Source organism: Linepithema humile, chromosome 7, assembly GCF_040581485.1.
Source record: "Linepithema humile isolate Giens D197 chromosome 7, Lhum_UNIL_v1.0, whole genome shotgun sequence".
NCBI lineage: Eukaryota > Metazoa > Arthropoda > Insecta > Hymenoptera > Formicidae > Linepithema > Linepithema humile.
The window spans coordinates 12,307,761-12,328,425 of NC_090134.1; the positions used below are offsets into that span (position 1 = coordinate 12,307,761).

The 20,665-nt window shown below is 26.8% G+C and overlaps 2 protein-coding genes across 2 annotated transcripts in view; both read right to left on the bottom strand.

Annotated features, from left to right (window-relative positions):
* The window catches only part of LOC137001163 (uncharacterized), a 299,895-nt gene that overhangs the window by 213,157 nt on the left and 66,073 nt on the right, over positions 1-20,665 (bottom strand). The gene's annotated exons all lie outside the window — the stretch shown is intronic.
* On the bottom strand, positions 4,531-6,756 carry LOC137001165 (uncharacterized). The gene is made up of 2 exons (XM_067359526.1): positions 5,045-6,756; positions 4,531-4,969 (listed from the first exon to the last, which is right to left on the bottom strand). Exons 1-2 carry the CDS (start codon positions 5,763-5,765, stop codon positions 4,746-4,748), a joined length of 945 nt encoding a protein of 314 aa, XP_067215627.1. The 5' UTR covers positions 5,766-6,756; the 3' UTR covers positions 4,531-4,745.

Sequence of the window (20,665 nt, forward strand, 5' to 3'; positions counted from 1 at the left end):
AAATATCTTTATCTTCCATGTTCCTTTATCTCTACCTTTCTGTCAAAATAAAAAAAAGATAGACATATTTGAGTTTAGCTTAAAGCCAAAATAACATTAATATAATCCAGCCTGAATTGAACATCAATTATCCACATAAAGAAAAGAAAGTGTAACTGCAAGATAAAACGCTTACACACTAGTATTTTATTTAATATTATATATTACAATAGCTTATATAATATTAAGAATAATTGGAACTACATGCATAAAATAATCAGTGGAAACACAATTTTAGCTTACATCTTATTTTATTGCAATACAGAGTATAACGTACATCATATAATATATAATCCAAACAAAATATTCTTTATATATTATCTTTTTTTCCATATTAAAGAATATGAAAATTGCACAAAAAAAAGTAATTTGTTACTTATAACAAAGTTGAGAAGAAATGCGTGTGCGACATTTACTTAAGAGCTAGGTTAGCTCTTAAGTAAATAAAAAAAATATTTATGACAAAATGACTTTAACGACACTTGCAATTTGTTTCTTGCAAATTGGACATTTTTTTTCATGCATATTTGTTAAAGTATTAATACAACGGGCACACATACACATGTGACCGCATGGTACGATTACTTGATTTGCTTTCGAATCAAAGCATATAATGCAAATTCCCTGCGGTACTTCATTTCTTAAAGCTGTGTGATCATCGTTGAAATTTGATGAAGGCTGCTCTATAGAGTAATATTGTACAATATTATCTAAATCATTTGTCATATTCCAAAATCCGTTATCATCCTCCGGAACTATGAGTATATTTTCGGCGACATCTGAAATATATAATACATAAAATATATACACACAAAATAATACGTGCTATACGTGACATACATATATATATACGCGCGCGCATATATATATATATATATATATATATATATATAATTTATGTAAAAATGTACACACAGGAGGGAGTACATAAAGTATCGGTGCTCTTTTGGGAAATATTAAAAATATTATATAAAATAAACTAATTTTATTTAAAAAATAATAATAACTTTGAAAAATGATCATAATTAATATTTATCAACTGTATCATCTAATTTTATACGAAATATATTTTAAAACAAAAAATTTTCATCTATTTACCGTGTAAATGACATTCTGTCACTTTTGTTGGCATGCCTTCACTTTCAGGCATTGAAGTCTTACGAATCGTGGGATTATGATCCCCTTTAGACCCAGTTTCAACTGATGTACTGTTTTCTGGTGGAAAACGCGTCCTTCTTCGCCGTGGTCGACGATGTGTATTTTTATGTGTATTGCTTGAATCAGTATTATCACTTTTGTTAAATTCTAGATAGAGAAAAAGAGAAAGAAATCAAAGAAAATAGAGTCATAAAAATGGAATATAAATGTATTAAAACAAAAAAAATAAGTATGTATAATGTATAACAGTATAATGTATTAAAACAGAAATAAATCTATATTTTCACCTTTATCATGTTGAATAGATAATTCTGATAACAAATCGCCGCAAATGTCATCTACTTCATTGTTATGCATTACAGATGAAGAAGTTGCATCAATAAGATATTGTTGAGTCTCGGTAAATTGATGAAAAGATTTTAAAAATTCCGTCAGAGCAATCCTGAAAAAAAAGAATAAATTTTTTTATTACAATTAAACAATATCTAAAAATTTTTAAAGTTTACATACTTATATTTCTAACAATGTATGATAAGATATATTGTATAATAGATAATACCTATTTTGTCTCAGATCTTCTTGTTTTTGGAGTATAAAATCATTTCTTTTTTTGCTAATTTTAAGATTAGAGCGTCGTACTTGAAGATTATTTTTTGCGCGATCAAAATCAATTTGCTGAGTAATGATCAGTTTCTTCAAATTATCTATATAAAAATAAATCTGCCTTTTAACGTTCTCTTAAAAAGTATAAATGTTATTAATAAATAATTAATTCTCTAATAAAAATATTAATCTATCATTGATGATTGTTAAAGACCTGTCGCTCTATATATTACATTATTTATTATTATATAAATACATATTAAATTATTTATTATTATGATATATTATTTATTCATTTATTTATAAAATACTTATATATAATTACTGTATAAATTTATCTTTTTTTCTTTAAAAACATATTTGTTTCATTTTCAGTGCAAAACAATTTAGTTATAAAGAACAAATTTATACAGTAATTATATATAAGTATTTTATAAATAAATGAATAAATAATATATCATAATAATAAATAATTTAATATGTATTTATATAATAATAAATAATGTAATATATAGAGCGACAGGTCTTTAACAATCATCAATGATAGATTAATATTTTTATTAGAGAATTAATTATTTATTAATAACATTTATACTTTTTAAGAGAACGTTAAAAGGCAGATTTATTTTTATATAGATAATTTGAAGAAACTGATCATTACTCAGCAAATTGATTTTGATCGCGCAAAAAATAATCTTCAAGTACGACGCTCTAATCTTAAAATTAGCAAAAAAAGAAATGATTTTATACTCCAAAAACAAGAAGATCTGAGACAAAATAGGTATTATCTATTATACAATATATCTTATCATACATTGTTAGAAATATAAGTATGTAAACTTTAAAAATTTTTAGATATTGTTTAATTGTAATAAAAAAATTTATTCTTTTTTTTCAGGATTGCTCTGACGGAATTTTTAAAATCTTTTCATCAATTTACCGAGACTCAACAATATCTTATTGATGCAACTTCCTCATCTGTAATGCATAACAATGAAGTAGATGACATTTGCGGCGATTTGTTATCAGAATTATCTATTCAACATGATAAAGGTGAAAATATAGATTTATTTCTGTTTTAATACATTATACTGTTATACATTATACATACTTATTTTTTTTGTTTTAATACATTTATATTCCATTTTTATGACTATTTCTATTTCTATTTCCGGAGTCACGTTCGCGAATGCCTCAACAATTTTTTCCTTTAGTTCTTCGCGACTGTTGACGCGCTTACGATATACGTAACTTTTGATAGTACTCCAAAGAAAAAAATCAAGCGGAGTGAGGTCCGGAGATCTTGCTGGCCAATGCACGGGACCTCCGCGTCCGATCCATCGGTTTTCAAATTTTTCTGTTAAAGTAAGACGCGCCTCTCTACATGTATGCGGCGGGGCTCCGTCCTGCTGAAACAACATACGTCTACGTTGTTCCAGCGGCACGTCTTCCAACAGTATCGGCAAGTCATTTTGCAAAAACTGCACATACGACTGACCCGTTAGTCGCGCGGGCATTTCGAACGGACCGATCTGAAAGGGTGAGAAGGTGAATTCTCTAAACTTTGCTCGACCGATGAGAGTGTACTTACGATCGTGTCGTTCAGCACATCAGCCCACAAATTTACGCTGAACCGATGTTGAAAATTCCTAATCCTATATTCCTTAGGATTTTCATCCGACCATAAATGGGTATTTCGCACGTTGAACATACCATCGCGCGTGAAATGCGATTCGTCAGTGAATAAAATTTCACGCGCAAAACCGGGTCGATCAATCTCACGATTTAGTATCCATGTGCAGAAGCGTAGTCTCGCAGCGTAATCAGTTGGCAGCAGATGTTGCACTCGCGTGAAATGATACGCGTGAAATCTGTTATCACGTAGTACGCGGTGGACAGTACTACGCGAGATCGCGACTTCGCGACTCACTTCGCGTACACTCATTTCTGGATTGTCGTTCATCGTACGTAAGATCACCTCCTCGTTGTGCACCGTACGAGCACGACGTTCCACGACGACATTGAGATGTCTATCTGGTATCAGACGGTCCGTTTCTCGCGCGCGGTACAACAGTCGCAGAATGATGCCGTAAACAATTTGTCTGCGTTCCGGAAAACGAGCGTTGTACTCTCGCGCGGCACGGAAAGCGTTTTGACCGCACTCGCCGTAAATAATTAGCATATCGCAATATTCCGCTGCGGTATACTCCATGTTTCCAAAATATCGTATCTTACATTGATTGCTCCGTATTGACGTTAGACGCGGTAGATCATACCTCGCAGCGCTCATATCGATTCTCTATCGCGGGAGCGCGCGACGCTTCACGCTAGTGCTTGACAGTTCCGCGCGCGTGTCGTGATTTCGTGCAATTCGGTGAGCGATCGGTCCGTCCTTTTTCGTCGGTCATACGTATGTCAATGTCGCGAAGAAAAAGTGTCGAAAAGTGATGCGACGATAGCCTCGCCACACACGTACGCGAAAACGCGTCGCGCGTTTAACGCGAAATACGCGGTTAGATAAATCGTACGCGGAGTGCGCCCGTGCACTGGTCGGCGAGGTCTCCGGCGGATCTAATTCCATTCTTCCTGTGGAACAGTGAATAGTGAATAGTGAATGCGTGAACAATCGCGAAGAACGCGTTCGATCAAGTCAATCGTTGCGCGATGCACGGGGCTCTTTTGATGTGCGATGTCCCTGAGCGCGGGAAAATTCAGCGTATCGATTGGAGAACTTTCACCCTTTATAACGCCGAAATTATGACACCCTCGACATTTTGCCAAAGGAACTTTCGTCTCAGAACAACGTCAGGAGTCTACCCTGAACCGGTTATTCGGTAAGTCTGGGACACCCTGTATATATATTGACCTTTTCTTCATAATACAAATATATATCTCATAAAAATATTGGAAAAATACAAGAAAGAAAGAAAAATAATAAAATAATATTATAATGTATGTTTTTTAGTTTTTCCAGATATATGATTATGTATCCATGTTCGAATTTGAGCAACACTCCTATTTTGTAAAACTGGATTGTTTAATTTAACGCGCAGAATATCTTTTGAAGATGGCAGTTTTGAATTAGATAAAAAAGTATTAAATTCTTTATAGACAATATCACGTTCATTTATGGTCCATCTTGTCCTTTTTGTTCGACCATAAGGTGACGCTGAAAAATACAGTGAGATTTTTTTATATGTTATCTGCATAATAAATATATTGTTTCATAAATTATTGTACTTACTACTACGTCGTTTCCTATTCTCATTTATTGACATGTCTTCTTCTGTAGAAGAAAAATCTGCTTTTAAATTTTTATGTTTTTTTGTAAATTTATTAGTTGAAAAATTTCTTAATTTTATAACGTTATGGCAAATAGTTTGAGGTGTCGACGATGGCAGAAGATCGCATGTGTGTATTATATTATTCCGTGATAATATGTTATTTTGTAAGGAAGTATTATCTATATTTCTTTCCTCACTTTCGACATTAACTTCATTATTTTCATATCTATCATCATTATTATCATCACTATCATCATTAAAATTCTCATTTTCTTCTTCAGTGCCTCCTTGTGCTGCTTCTAAGAATTGTGTGATGCGTATTATCTCTAGTTCAGGTATTGGTTGCCGGTAATGACTTTTGTGTATATTTTTATCATGCCCCATAAAATTTGCCAAATCAGTGACTTGATCTTCAGATAAATTCAAAGTTATACAACATGTGGCAATATGTTTACGCAGTTGCGTACCTCTCAAAGAACTAGGTAATTTTGCACCACAATCTTCAGAAAATGTACGTAATAAAACACATGCTCGTAAATACTTAAAGCGCTTCTTATTATCACTTGGAATGCCAAACAAAAATGGATTTTGCGGTGGTACTTTGGCGTCATCTCGATGTTTCAGGATCATTTGTAAACATTCCAGTAATTGAGAATGTAAAATCACTGGTACAGTACGCATTAGTTTACCACGAATTGAAAATATTACATATTTTTTTACAAGCTGAAAAAATTGACATTGTCTCTTAAATACACATTTATATACACATATATTCTATAGTGATTATTATTATTATAAAATAAGTCACTCTAAAATAGTAAATAAAAAAAATTATCATAAAATTTAAAGTGTGTAATGTAAATTATAAATACAAACAAAAATATAAAAAATATATAAAAAAATCTTTATACATAATTTTGTAAATAGTCTGTATAAATGAAATTCTTTAAAACTCATCAGAGATTTTATATATATTTTTTAAACAAAGAATCTATTTGTAGCTAAGTATCAATTTTTTTTAAATTTTTATAATAGGATTATAACATTTATTACCTTTTGCGAGGCTGATGATAATGATTTATATAATTCTCTGTGCGTATTTTCATTAATGCCTGTATGAGATTGAAAATCTTCAATAAGAACTCGCTCGATTTCACCAGCTCTACGTCTGTTAAATAATTGAAGCAATATAAGCATACTTTGTGCTAAATTCAACCAAGCTTGATATACAAATTCTTGTTTTAATTGATCATATGCTGTTTTTCGCTTTTGATGTAAATAATTATATAATTTTTTAATATCACTTATGCTTGGCAATATAATTTTCTTTTGTCTTCTTTTCTGTGCCTGAGTTTCCTCAACTACTTTATTGATAGTTGTACCATAGTCTTCTTGTAGAATTTTTAAAAAATTCTCAGCATTTTTTTTTCGTTTGTAATCATGAATTTTTATACATTCTGTAATAAATAAATTACCAACTTGTTTTAATAACGTGCCTAAAAAAGAGGCTGTTGCCGGTGCTTTGTAGATGTTGCAATCTTTATCTAATTGTGCAATTTCTTGAACAGATTTAATACAGTCATCGTAATGTAATGGATCATAAATAGAACTAAACTGCTCTAGATCTTTGTTAAACTTTTTCATTGTAAGCCAAAATCTTCCAAGTAATCGAAGACGCGAACGAATCATATCATGTTGATGTAAATGTTTATATTTTACCGCTAATTTATTTCCATATGTTATTAATAATTGATCATATCTTATTGAGCGTGTAACCAAATCATCTCGAAGTACAGGAAATATGATGTTTTTTAACACATGGCTTGCATTATTATGAATTCGACCAGTAATTTTTCTGCCCAAAACTTGTACTGCTCTAAATGCTTTCTTGCCACTGCATTGTGCAAAGTGATGTCTAATATTATTTTTTGTAAAAAATCCTTTGCATTTAATACAACATGTAAAATCAGCTGCTTTACGGTTTAGTTTGTTTTGTGGTCTTCTGCAAACGATAAGTTCACCATTATTTAATAATGGATCAGTATTGAATAAGAAATTGCCATTTCTTCGGATAGTCTCTATAATCTTTTTCCGTTCTAAAGTACCTATATATAATAAAAAATATATTCAAATACATCTCTCATGCTTATATCAACAGAATTAAAGAATGATAACATTTTATATGTATGTATACATGATTAATAAAATAATACAAATAATAAAATTAATATAAAATATCAGATAATATAAGGAACATTTACAACAAAATTATTATGTAAATTATATTTTCTTTTTTTACCTTTTGATAATACAGAAAATTTTTGTACTTCTTCTTCATTACGATGAACTATCTCTAAATGTCTAGCAATTTTACTTTGAAATTTTTTACAAAAAAAGCAAAAATTCTTTTTTTGTGCTCCTTTAGGTTTGGAAACAGAAACATACATATTTTCATCATCACTTCCACGTACGCTTACTGCTGATATATTAATACTATCCCTTGTTTCATTTCTATTATTATTACTTTCATTTTGTTTATCACTCTTTTCTTCAATGTTATAATTTGTTATATCACTATCTGAACTTGGTTCATAATTACTATCGTTATCATCCTTTTCGTATTCTGGGTCAGTATTATCACAATTATCAGTACTAATATTATTGCAATTAAAATTTGCTAATTGAGCTAATTAAATAAACAATTTTCTTATTAATATTTTGCTGTGTAGAAAAATTAAATATTAGACATTCTTAAAAATAATATTCCACTTACCATCAATAGTATCATTAATATTGCTTTTCAAATTAGTATTAATATTAGCAGTATTTTCAACATTATGTTCTTCAGTACATTCAACGTCATTTACAATACAAGTAATATCACCATTGATATCACCATAGTCGATACCACTATCATTTATATCACAGATATTAGTCGAGTTGTCACAGATATTATTATTATCACATATGAGAATAACATTATTTAAATCTGTGAATGTAATATTTTCAAATTAATATAATATAATTAATAAAAAGAAACAAGATTATCAATCTTTTCAATGAATCTTTCTTATAGTAGCAGAATTTTTCCCAATATTATTTTGGCTTTCCTTTCTTTTATATACATAATTGATATTATCAGTAATAATTAAATCTTTTGCTTATCTACAATATAATAATTCTTAAAAACTGCTTCAATAACACATATCCTACAAAAATGATATTACTATAATAAACTTACTTTCATTATCAATATCGTCCATGAAATTAAAATAATTTTTGGTTATTTTTTTATTTTCATTCTCTCTCATATTTTTATTTGTATTTTTATTTTCATTTGTATTGTTTTCTTTATTGAGATCAATAGAATTTTCTGTGATATCACAAATTAAATCCAAGGTTTGATTGAGTTTAACTGGAAACTTATTATTAATCGTGTAAGTTTCATTGAAAATAAATGTATCATATAAAGTTTTATCGTTATTTTCATTTTTAGTATATGTATTATTTTCATTGGCAATCTTGTCAGTGCAAGATGTATCACAAATGCAGGTACTATGACTAAAATCATTGCTTGTAGTACAGCAGTTCCTTATATCTGAAGAATCATTAAATGTAATATCGGTTATTGTATTACTATTTTGTTCATTATGTGTAGTATCTTTTATAATAGCAAAATTTAATATGTTATATTCATCATTACTCTCTAGACTAGGATTCTCAGTATTATCACAGTTTTCGACATTGCTCGTTGAACAATTTTTATCCTTAAGCATATTTTTTTTAACAATATTGTTTATCGCTGTACATAGAGCTGTAAAAAATAATTAGATAATTGTGAAAAATGAACATCAATATATAATCTCAATATATCATCAATATATTATCTCTTTTGAAATCGGATAAATAAGTAACATTGCAATTAAAACATATATATATATATATATTTATTAATATTATCAATATTGCATGTTTTACCTTCGTTATTACTGTTGTTCATTGTGTTATGAGAATTATATATTAAATTTGTTTGTTCGTCATCAGCGTTATTCTTTTCTTTAGTATCACATCTATTTAACTTGTTGCAATTAGGATTGCTATTTAAATATTTCCTAGACACTATTGCTTCATTGAACTTTTCACCTCTGCTATCGAGAACATCTTTTTCAAATATATTAGATATTTCATTATTATTATTACTATTATTACTATTATTATTACTATGAATATTATTCTCTGTAAACAATATATCAACAATATCAAACAATATATAATATTAATGTATGTCATAAATATAGATCATAAAACTATTCATCGTAACTTTTCGATGCGCTCAATACTTAGAAGTATTAATCGACCTAATTTTAATTAAATCTACATCATATATACAAAAAACTTGACTTATTATTATAATAACTTACCCAAATTAATGTTCTTTAATTTAACTTGAGGTACATTGGAATTTAAATTTGTCGCAACATCCAAAAGACATTTCTTATTATCTGAAAATTAATAAATCTTGTGAAATCTTACATAGTTTAAGTACATATTAACCTTTCATTAATCATAATATCCAATAAATATACGAAATTATTTTTGTGTTTATTTATTTTTAATCATATTACTAAAATTTTTTATCCATCCTAATACTTGTCAATTTGTTTTTCACTGTTTCTTTATGTTCATATTACTTCAGATTTATGTATCTTTATGTATCTAATCTATTAACCCAGGTATAAATAAAAGAAAAATTGTTTCAAGAAGCAGTAGAAAAATATGGGAAAATTATATCTGAGAAACATTGCGACTATTCATAGATGAAAAATATTGCAATTGACGAAGGATTAACTGCTTTACGTAAAAATTAAAAAAAGGCTAAAATCCCTTTCCGAAATAAATAAAAAAATTATAGAATGATTGGAATGTATAAATCAAATATTCAAAGGAAATCTTGGCCTCCTTATATTTTTATATAAAAATAAAACTCGCACAAACCGGATTATTTCCTGGTATAAATGACAAGGTTAGATGTACATAAATATATTGTACATATATATAAATATTTAACGGACACATAATATCGATTATATATAAAAGTGTATTAATGATGTAAATATGTATATTAATAATGTTGATGAATACATACACAAACATTGAGATTAAAAAGGTGTCAGCAAAGAATACAATAAAAATAGTGTCGACAAGCTTTGTGATTTTAATTGTTTAATCGATAACTCTTCAATGTTATTTACTTACTGCTACGAACTATTAGACGGCCTCCACGTTTGGCACGAATGTTTTTCACATAAAAATTACCATTACCATACAACAATAGAGCAAACATCTTTATATTAATGTAATATTGCACAATATTACAATTTACGCACTATTGCCGCAAGATTGAAGTAAACAGAAATTCGTTTCCAAGGTAGATGACATCAAGAGTTTGAAGTCCTTTTCCAAAAGTAAAACGTTCACCGTTTTCACCGAACAGAAAGAATCTCTAATTCTTATGGAAAATTAGAGGTTAACGGACACGTTTCTTGCCACGTGTCAGTGCGTTAAGATTGGTTTATAATAGCCGTCACCATTAACTTAGGCCGGTGCCGTAAAAGTTGAAAGATAGGAAACCCGCACTACCGTTTATAATCAAATTATAAACGATCAAATTATAAACGATAGTACGGGTTTCCTATCTTTCAACTTTTACGACACCAGTCTAAGTTAATGGTTACAGCTATAAATATACTTTTATAAATTAACTTTTACCCGCATCCTATATAAACAACAAGCTTAAGGCTAGTATTACATTTACGAGATAAAAAGACATAAGATTGCAACATTATACATATCCACAGATATAAGCGCGCGCGCGCGCGCGTGTGTGTGTGTGTGTGACATTTTTTCGTTTTTTATATTCGTAGCTTTATAATAAAAAATACAATGTGATAGTAAGCAATACTGTTAAAAAAAAAAAAAATAATGTACAGTGGAACCTCGAAATAGCGCACTGTGCGAAGCTCTGACATACTTTAACAAGGTTATCTCTATCTTCGTCAAATTCACTGCTTTGACCGTGTCACGCGGGAACTTGCATTAACATGTTATTTTAAGTATGTGCGTGTGCTGTCGGGAGAAAACATTGTGCGCAAAGATATCTACGCGTTGTTGCTTGATTGAATAATTACCTTCACTCACGTTACTTTTGACAGTAATTTAATCTATATAAAAGAGACATTGCGCGCTATTTCGAGAATATATTGTAATTTACAAAATTTACGCAATTAGCATTAAAATGATTATTTATGAAGTACGAGCGATTTTTATGCTGTTATAATTTGATACTTTTGTCAGATCCATTTCAGCGCACATATATTTGTTTTGCAAATTATATTGTTGCAAATATTGAAGGAAAATAACAATTTTGATCTCGATTCACATCAACATTATCAATTAAAGTGTACGCTATATAGCTGAATCATATATATAATTATATTATTTACGGATAAAGTACAAATGCACGCGTATAGAGTGCATTTCTATACTTGCTGCGTATAGAGTGAATAAAGTTCATATCAGACTATGCGTTGTATATTGAGATTGAAAATGGAAATTTAATGTAGAAGGTAATATGTATACGTATGTAGATAATGAAAATAATTTTTCGACTCTTTTGTTCTAATTAGTTAAATTTCTTCAATGCGTTCAATTTGATGCAAACATAAATATATACTCATGTGCATAGCTTATATCTGTGGATATGTATAATGCTGCAATCTTATGTCTTTTTATCTCGTAAATGTAATACCAGCCTTAAGCCTGTTGTTTATATAGGATGCGGGTAAAAGTTGATTTATAATAGCTGTAACCATTAACTTAGACTGGTGTCGTAAAAGTTGAAAGATAGGAAACCCGTACTATCGTTTATAATTTGATCGTTTATAATTTGATTATAAACGGTAGTGCGGGTTTCCTATCTTTCAACTTTTACGGCACCGGCCTAAGTTAATGGTGACGGCTATTATAAACCAATCTTAACGCACTGACACGTGGCAAGAAACGTGTCCGTTAACCTCTAATTTTCCATAAGAATTAGAGATTCTTTCTGTTCGGTGAAAACGGTGAACGTTTTACTTTTGGAAAAGGACTTCGAACTCTTGATGTCATCTACCTTGGAAACGAATTTTTGTTTACTTCAATCTTGCGGCAATAGTGCGCAAATTGTGATATTGTGCAATATTATATTAATATAAAGATGTTTGCACTATTGTTGTATGGTAATGGTAAATTTTATGTGAAAAACATTTGTGCCAAACGAGGAGGCCGTCTAATAGTTCGTAGCAATAAGTAAATAATATTGAAGAGCTATCGATTAAACAATTAAAATCACAAAGCTTTTCGGCACCATTTTTATTGTATACTTTGGTGACACCTTTTTAATTTCAATGTTTGTGTATATATTTATTGACATTATTAATATACATATTTACATCATTAACACACTTTTATATATAATCGATATTATGTGTCCGTTAAATATTTATATATATGTACAATATATTTATGTACATCTAACCTTGTCATTTATACCAGGAAATAATCCGGTTTGTGCGAGTCTTATTTTTATATAAAAATATAAGAAGGCAAAGATTTTCTTTGAACATTTGATTTTTACATCCCAAATAATTCTTTAATTCTTTTATTTATTTTGAAAGAAGATTTTAGCTTTTTACGTAATTTTTACGTAAGCAATATTAAACCCTTTGTTAGTCGCAATATTTTTTATCTATGAATGATCGCAATGCTTCTCACAGATATAATTTTTCTATAATTTTCCACTGCTTCTTGAAACAATTTTTCTTTCATTTGCACTTGGGTTAATAGACTATAGTCTAAAGTGCATAAAGAAATAGTACATGGAGAACAAATTAACAAGTATTAGAATGGATTAAAAAAATGTTACTGTGACTTAAAATAAATAAACACAAAAATAATTTCAACATATATCTATTGCGACTAACGGAAGGTTAATAATAAACTGTATGTAAGATTTTACAATGTTTATTAATTTTCAGATGACAAAAAATGTCTTTTGGATGTTGCAGCAAATTAAATACCGTATCTCAAGTAAAATTAAAGAATATTTATTTGGGTAAAATATTATAGTAATAAACAAAATTTTTTGTATATGTAGTATTGTGATGTAGATTTGCAATTAAAATTATGTCAGCTGGCTATACAGTTAAGCATACTTCTAGGTATATTGAGCACATCAAAAAATTATGGATGAATAAATAGTTACATGATTTATGACATACATTAACGATGTTATATATTTTTTTATGTTGATATATTGCAGAAGGTAATACCCACACAACACATGGACGTCTTCGGGACGTACCACATATGTCCTCAGATGTCCATTTTATGACGTCAGTTTTTGGACGTCGAAAGAACGTCCAGAGAACGTTTTATGGACGTTCCAAAATATTGTCTACATCTTTATGAGAGATAAGATGTTTTGAAGATGTCCTGGGAACATCCATAAAATGTCCCCAGGATGTCATTGGTACGGCCCGAGGACATCTGTGGTATGACCCAAAGACATCCATAATAATGTCTCAAAAGACATCCGTTCCCAGAGAATAATGTAATTCGTACGAACTTACACATATTTATATTATATATACTATATTATATTATTAGTGTATTATACATATATATAATCATATATAATAAAAATATTTAATATATATATATACTTAATAAAAAGTTGAAAATAAAAAAATTTAATAATACAAAAAATTTTTAATATAATATTTTTAACATTTTAAAATAATCAATTAAAAATACAAAAATTGGATTACTTAAAAATTGCAAATTTATTTTAATAAAAATTAAATACATAACAATAATAATCAATTATAAATGTCATAAATTTTATTTAAATAAATTGAAATTAATTATATAAAAATAAACTGAATTTAATTAATTATATAAGAACTTTTATTTATGTTTTATTGAGGTTTAAAAATCAGCTATTTAAATATTATATATTTTATTTAAGAAAATTGAAGAAATAGAAATTATTTTTATAAAAATTAAATCGATTTTTAATTGGATTTATTAAAAATATGTCAATAAAAAATAAATTGTACGTTTTAAATCATGTAATAAAAATATAATATAATTTATTCAAATAAATTAAAATTTTGTAAATAGTAAATAATTAAATAAATTAAAATAATAACAAATTACATTGATTACATTATAATTTAAAAATAAACTGTACATTTTTAATTAAGTAATAAATATATCATATATTTTATTTAAATACATGAAAATTTATTGTATAAAAACATTTTTAGTAATAATTTATTAATATTTTACAATACTTTACAATTCATTCCGTAAAAATTAAATGCATTATACAAAAATGTTGAATTTATTAACAATTTGTTTTTTTTAAATAAACAATCAAAAATTAATACATTTTAACAAATAGATGTAAGTGAAATTTATAAAAATTAAATTAAATAAAATAAATAAAAATTCAGATTTTTTAAAATTTTTTATTTTTTATAATCAGAATTAATTTTTGACTAATCATAATTTAATTTACATGCAATTACAAAATATATGTATATATGATTATTAAATATATTCATAAAATAAAAATATATATATATGTGTATATATATATATAATGTATAACGTGCAATATTATTATGCCCGGGTACATAATTGTACGTAATTGTAATATAGTCACTATTCCTTTTACAGAGGCTGTGAAACACCGATACAAAAAGATCGACGATCGTGCGATCGAAACAACAATAATTGATTGGTTCCGGCGAGCGACAGATCGCCTAAAAAAACAGGAGAAGAATGTGTAATGCGTTTCATAATAAAAAATTTAAATTTTATTTAAATATTGTGTTTCAATTAAAATAAAAAAAGTATTTTATAGTTTAATTGCATTGGTGTTCGTTATTTATACTTGTATGCATTTAAGTACAAGTATATACCCATACTTAAACAACATATTTTCGTAGTACGGCATTAGTGCATCGTTGTAACGTAACATAATGGATTTCTTACGGACGTTTTTTTTTGAAAAATAATTTATGTCAGTAAAAATAGTATAAAATGTAAACAAATATGCGCGTTTTAATTTTGTTTTTGTCATTATTATAAAATATTTGTTTACTTTTAATTACACTATTTTTACTGACATGAAAATATATTTTACTAAATAAAATACAACAATAACGTACTAAGGACGTATAGAAGACGTAGTAACGTCACGATAATGACGTACTAACGACGTACCAACGACATACGACGGCGTTCTAAAGATGTACAAAGGATGTACTAAGGACGTACAGAGGACGTCTAAGGGCGGTACATTGTACGTACAAATGACATCTACTGAACGTTCTCGGAACATGTCTGGTACGTCATCTGGACGTCCATGTCGAGTGGGACGTCCTATAGACATCCATCGAACGTCGAATTGTTGTATGGGTATACATATGAATAATAATAATAATAATAATTATGAGATATTATTTAATATATTTGAAAAAGATAGCAGAGGTGAAAAGTTTAATAGGTAATAGTGTCTAAGATGTGTTTAAATAGCAATCCTGCAATGATTAAAACAAGTTAAATAGATGTGATACTGAAGAAAAAAATAATACTGATGATGAATAAACAAATTTAATACATAATTCTTATAATATAATGAACAACAATAGTAATGAAGGTAAAGTATGCACAAATAAATATATGTTTTAATAATATACTCGATGCAATGTTACATATTTACTCTATTTCAAAATTGAGAATAAGTTTTTAGATCTTGAACTTTTTTTTAGTATTATATAATAATGTTTATTTTTCATAATTATCTAATAATTTTTTTACAGCTCTATGTACGATGATAAACAATATTGCTGAAAAAAATATACTTTGAGATAACAATTATTCAACGAACAATGTCGAAAACTGATAATGCGGAGAATCCAAGTCATATAGAGAATAATGATGAATATGCCATGTTAAATTTTGCTATCATAAAGGAGAGTATATATAATGAGCAAAATAATAATATAATAACTGATGTTACATTTAATGATTCTCCAGATGTAAGAAAGTGCTGTGTTACAAGCAATTATTTAGTTATAGACAGGAATTAACCTGCATTTGTGATACATCTTGCACTGACAAAATTGCTAATAGAAATAATACATATGCTAAAAATGATAATAATGATACAATTTTATGTGATGTACCTATTTTTGATGGAAAAATTAATTCTATTGATATAAGTCTATTATAATTATAAGATTCTATTATAAGTCTATTATAAGTTTATTATAAGATTCTATTATAAGTCTATTAAGTCTATAAGTCTATAAGTTTATAAGTCTATTAAGTCTATAAGTTTATTATTATAAGATTCTATATATAAATCTATTATAATAAGATTCCAGTTATATTCGGTCAAACCTTTGATCTAATTTATAATATCACAAAAAATTCTATTGGTAAAGAGGACAATGCAAATAAAAATAAGCGTACAAATAAAAGTATGAAAAGGAATAAGAGTTAAAAAATGACCAAGAATAATTTTAGTTTATGGATGATATTGATAACGAAAATAAGTTTAAAAATAGTTTTTTTAAGAATTATTATTTTGTAGATAAACAAAATATTTAGGTTATTACTTCTTGATAATATCAAATGCACATATAAAAAGATAACAGCAGCAGTGATATTGAGAGAAATTCTGATATTATAAGAAATGACAAATATTAAAAATGTAAAACATGGAGTTTCTTTATATATTCATAATTATAAATTTAAAAAAAAATTAAAACAATGTTTTTGAATAAAATATTAAAGATATTGAAAAAATTTGAATAAATATTTTAAAAATTATTTTTTATCACTATATGTAAGATCTCACAGAATTAATGAATTAAATCTTAATTAAATTTTAAACTTAAGTAAATTATTTTTAAGAATATATAATATTTTTAATTTGTTTTTTACACAACAAAATGTAATAAAAAAATTTTATTTAATTAACTCAATTAGCAAATTTTAATTGTGATAATATTAGTACTGATAATTTACTATGTTGACTGTAATATTACCGATCTAGAAAGAATATAAAAAGGATAATAGTCATTGTTATCCAAGTTCCGATAGTGATATAACAAATTATAACATTGAAGAAAAGAATGATAAACAAAATAAAAGTAATAATAATCAACATACAGTAAGCATACATGAATATAATGATGAAAATATGTACGTTTCTGTCTTCAAGCATAATTTTTTGTAAATTTATTAGTTGAAAAATTTCTTAATTTTATAATGTATGCCAAATAGTTTGGATGTTGATGATGTTAAAAGATAGCATGTATGTGTTATATTTTCCTGTGATATGTCACTTTGAAAGTAAGTGTTATTTGTTTTTTTCTTCATTTTTGACATTAAATTCAGCGTTAGAATTTTCAGTATTTTCATCATTATTATCACTGTCAACATTAATATTCTCATTTTCTTCTTTAGTTAATAAATTTGTATACAAATAAAATTCTTTAAAATTTATCAGATATTTTGCAATATATGTTTCTTAAGCAAATAATCTATTTGTAACTAAGTATTAAATAAATAAATTTTTTTCAATTTCTGCAATAGAATTATAACTTTTATTACCTTTTGCAGAGCTGATTATAATAATTTATATAGTTCTTTGTGCATATTTTTATTAAGGTAAAAGACCCAGTGTTCGGACAGATTTATTTTTATTGTTTATATTGTAGAAATTATTAATATTTCACTGACTGTCCGAACATTAGGACATGTCCGAACACTGAGTCTTTTCTTATCTTAATGCCTGTATGAGATTGAAAATCTTCAATAAGAACTCACTCGATTTACGTCTCGATTTACGATTAGCTCTACGTCTGTTAAATAATTGAAGCAGTATGAGTATACTTTATGTACTAAATGCAACCAAGCTTGATATACAAACCTTTGTTTTAATTGATCAACACAGTTTTTCATTTTTTATGTAAATTATCATCATATAATAGCTGTTACTCTATGACAATAATTAATACATTTCTGGGTGTATTTCCTGGCAATTTTTAGGATTTTTGAACTTATGGTGTTTTTCAAGACTATTAATATAGGCAGTTCTCAGGACTAATGGAATACATTGTGTCCTGAAAACTGCTTATATATATATCAATAACCCTTTTGGATTAATGGTGTTTTTCAAGACCTTTCATATAGTCCCGAAAACTGCCTATATACATATCAAAAGTCTTGAAAAATACCATTCAATCCAAAAGTCCTGAAAAGTGCGATAAAATATATCAATAAGTATATTTTCGATACTATCAGCAATATCAAAAAAATTCAAGTTGGATATGTATTATTAAAGAAAGTACTACAAAATACGAAGAAAAAAACATAAGGTTTGAAAATGTCCTGAAATCTGCCCTTTTACAAACATATATATATATACATATATATATATATATATATATATACATATATATATATATATATATACATATATATATATATATACACACACATATATTGAATAAATAGTTATCTTTATTTTGTATTTTATGTGATAATGACTGAAATAATGAGAGTATATATCATTTCAGTTACATAAAATACAAAATAAAGATAACTATATTCAATATGTATATGTATGTATTGAATAATTAATTAACTTATTTATTTTGTATTAATTACATAAGAATAAAAATAGGGAAAGCATATAACATATTTTTCCAATTAGGTATATAGTATTATACATACATTTTTCAAATCAAATATTTTATCATATCTAATTTATATCTATTAGACACCTTGTATAGGCCTATTTCGTCTCGTATGTACATCATACAGCCATACGATAGAATTTCAATTGCGAGAAAAAAGGTTAAATGATCTTAGAAATTATCCGATAAAACATAAACAAACCACACGTGTAGTAAATTACTAACTAAAAGAAATACGTATTTCTTAAAATCTGCCAGTTTACGAATAAATCGTCTTTAGCTCTCTTTTTTCTAAACGGTCAGCTGACGTTAGATCGCCTCTGAATATATTTATTAAAAATTGTTAGCTGACGTTAGATTGCCTCTGAATATATTTATTAAAAATTGTTAGCTGACGATAGATCATCTCTGGCTTTTGTAATTCTAAACTTTCCAAAAAAACCTGTCATAGATATTAAAACCTTTCAAAAAAAACTTGTATATAGTAAAATTTTAAAAAAAGTTATTATATATACTTTTTACAAAAAAATATGATATCAGGAAATGGCACCAAGTGGGACTAAAGAACTATGAAAAAAGTTGTACACTATTTCTATAAAACTCTTCTATAAAACTCTTGTACATAAAGCTGTCGTATATATAATTAACTATATTATATACTATATATATTATAAAAAAATAAATACATAAATAAGAAAACAAAAATTTAAAATTAAAAAATTTTGTAAAAATATTTAAAAAATAAAAATATTTAATTAAAAAATGAAAAAATATAAAAAAATTGATCAAAATAAAAAGATATTTATTAAAAAACGTAAAAAAACTTGGCGCTGCTACAGTAAACTACATGTTAATTTCATTGCTTTATAATACTTTGTGGTGTAGCAGCGCCAAGTTTTTTTGCGTTTTTGAATAAATATCTTTTTATTTTGATTAAATTTTTTATATTTTTTCATTTTTTAATTAAATATTTTTATTTTTTAAATATTTAAAAAAAATTTTTTAATTTTAATTTTTTGTTTTCTTATTTATGTATTTATTTTTTTATAATATATATAGTATATAATATAGTTAATTATATATACGACAGCTTTATGTACAAGAGTTTTATAGAAGAGTTTTATAGAAATAGTGTACAACTTTTTTCATAGTTCTTTAGTCCCACTTGGTGCCATTTCCTGATATCATATTTTTTTGTAGAAAGTATATATAATAGCTTTTTTAAAAATTTTACTATATACAAGCTTTTTTTGAAAGATTTTAATATCTATGACAGGTTTTTTTGAAAGGTTTAATATATACGACAATTTTTTTAAAAGATAAAACAATATGGTTTTGTTTTAGTTGTGACAAGAGCGTGTACTTGGCGCCTTTTTTTACCTTTTTTTAAAAAAGGTAATTTTTTGATAGATATTTCTTTTTTTGTAATATATATACGACAGCTTTTTTTGATTTAATATATAGGCACGACAATTTTTTGAAAGGTAAAACAATACTGTTTTGTTTTGATTCTGATAAAATTGACTGAAAATTATAAATGTTGAAACTAATTTAGGATCTGTCAAAAAAGCACACGTTTCAGAAATTTTGTATGATTTGTCTAAAATAAATAAAATTAAATACCAAAGTTTAATATTTCTGTTTTATGTATCCTAAATTAATTCCAACAATATTTATAATTTCCAGTCAATTTTAATCAGTCAAGAAAGCACACGTTTCAAGATTTTAGTATGATTTATCTAAAATAAATAAAATTAAATG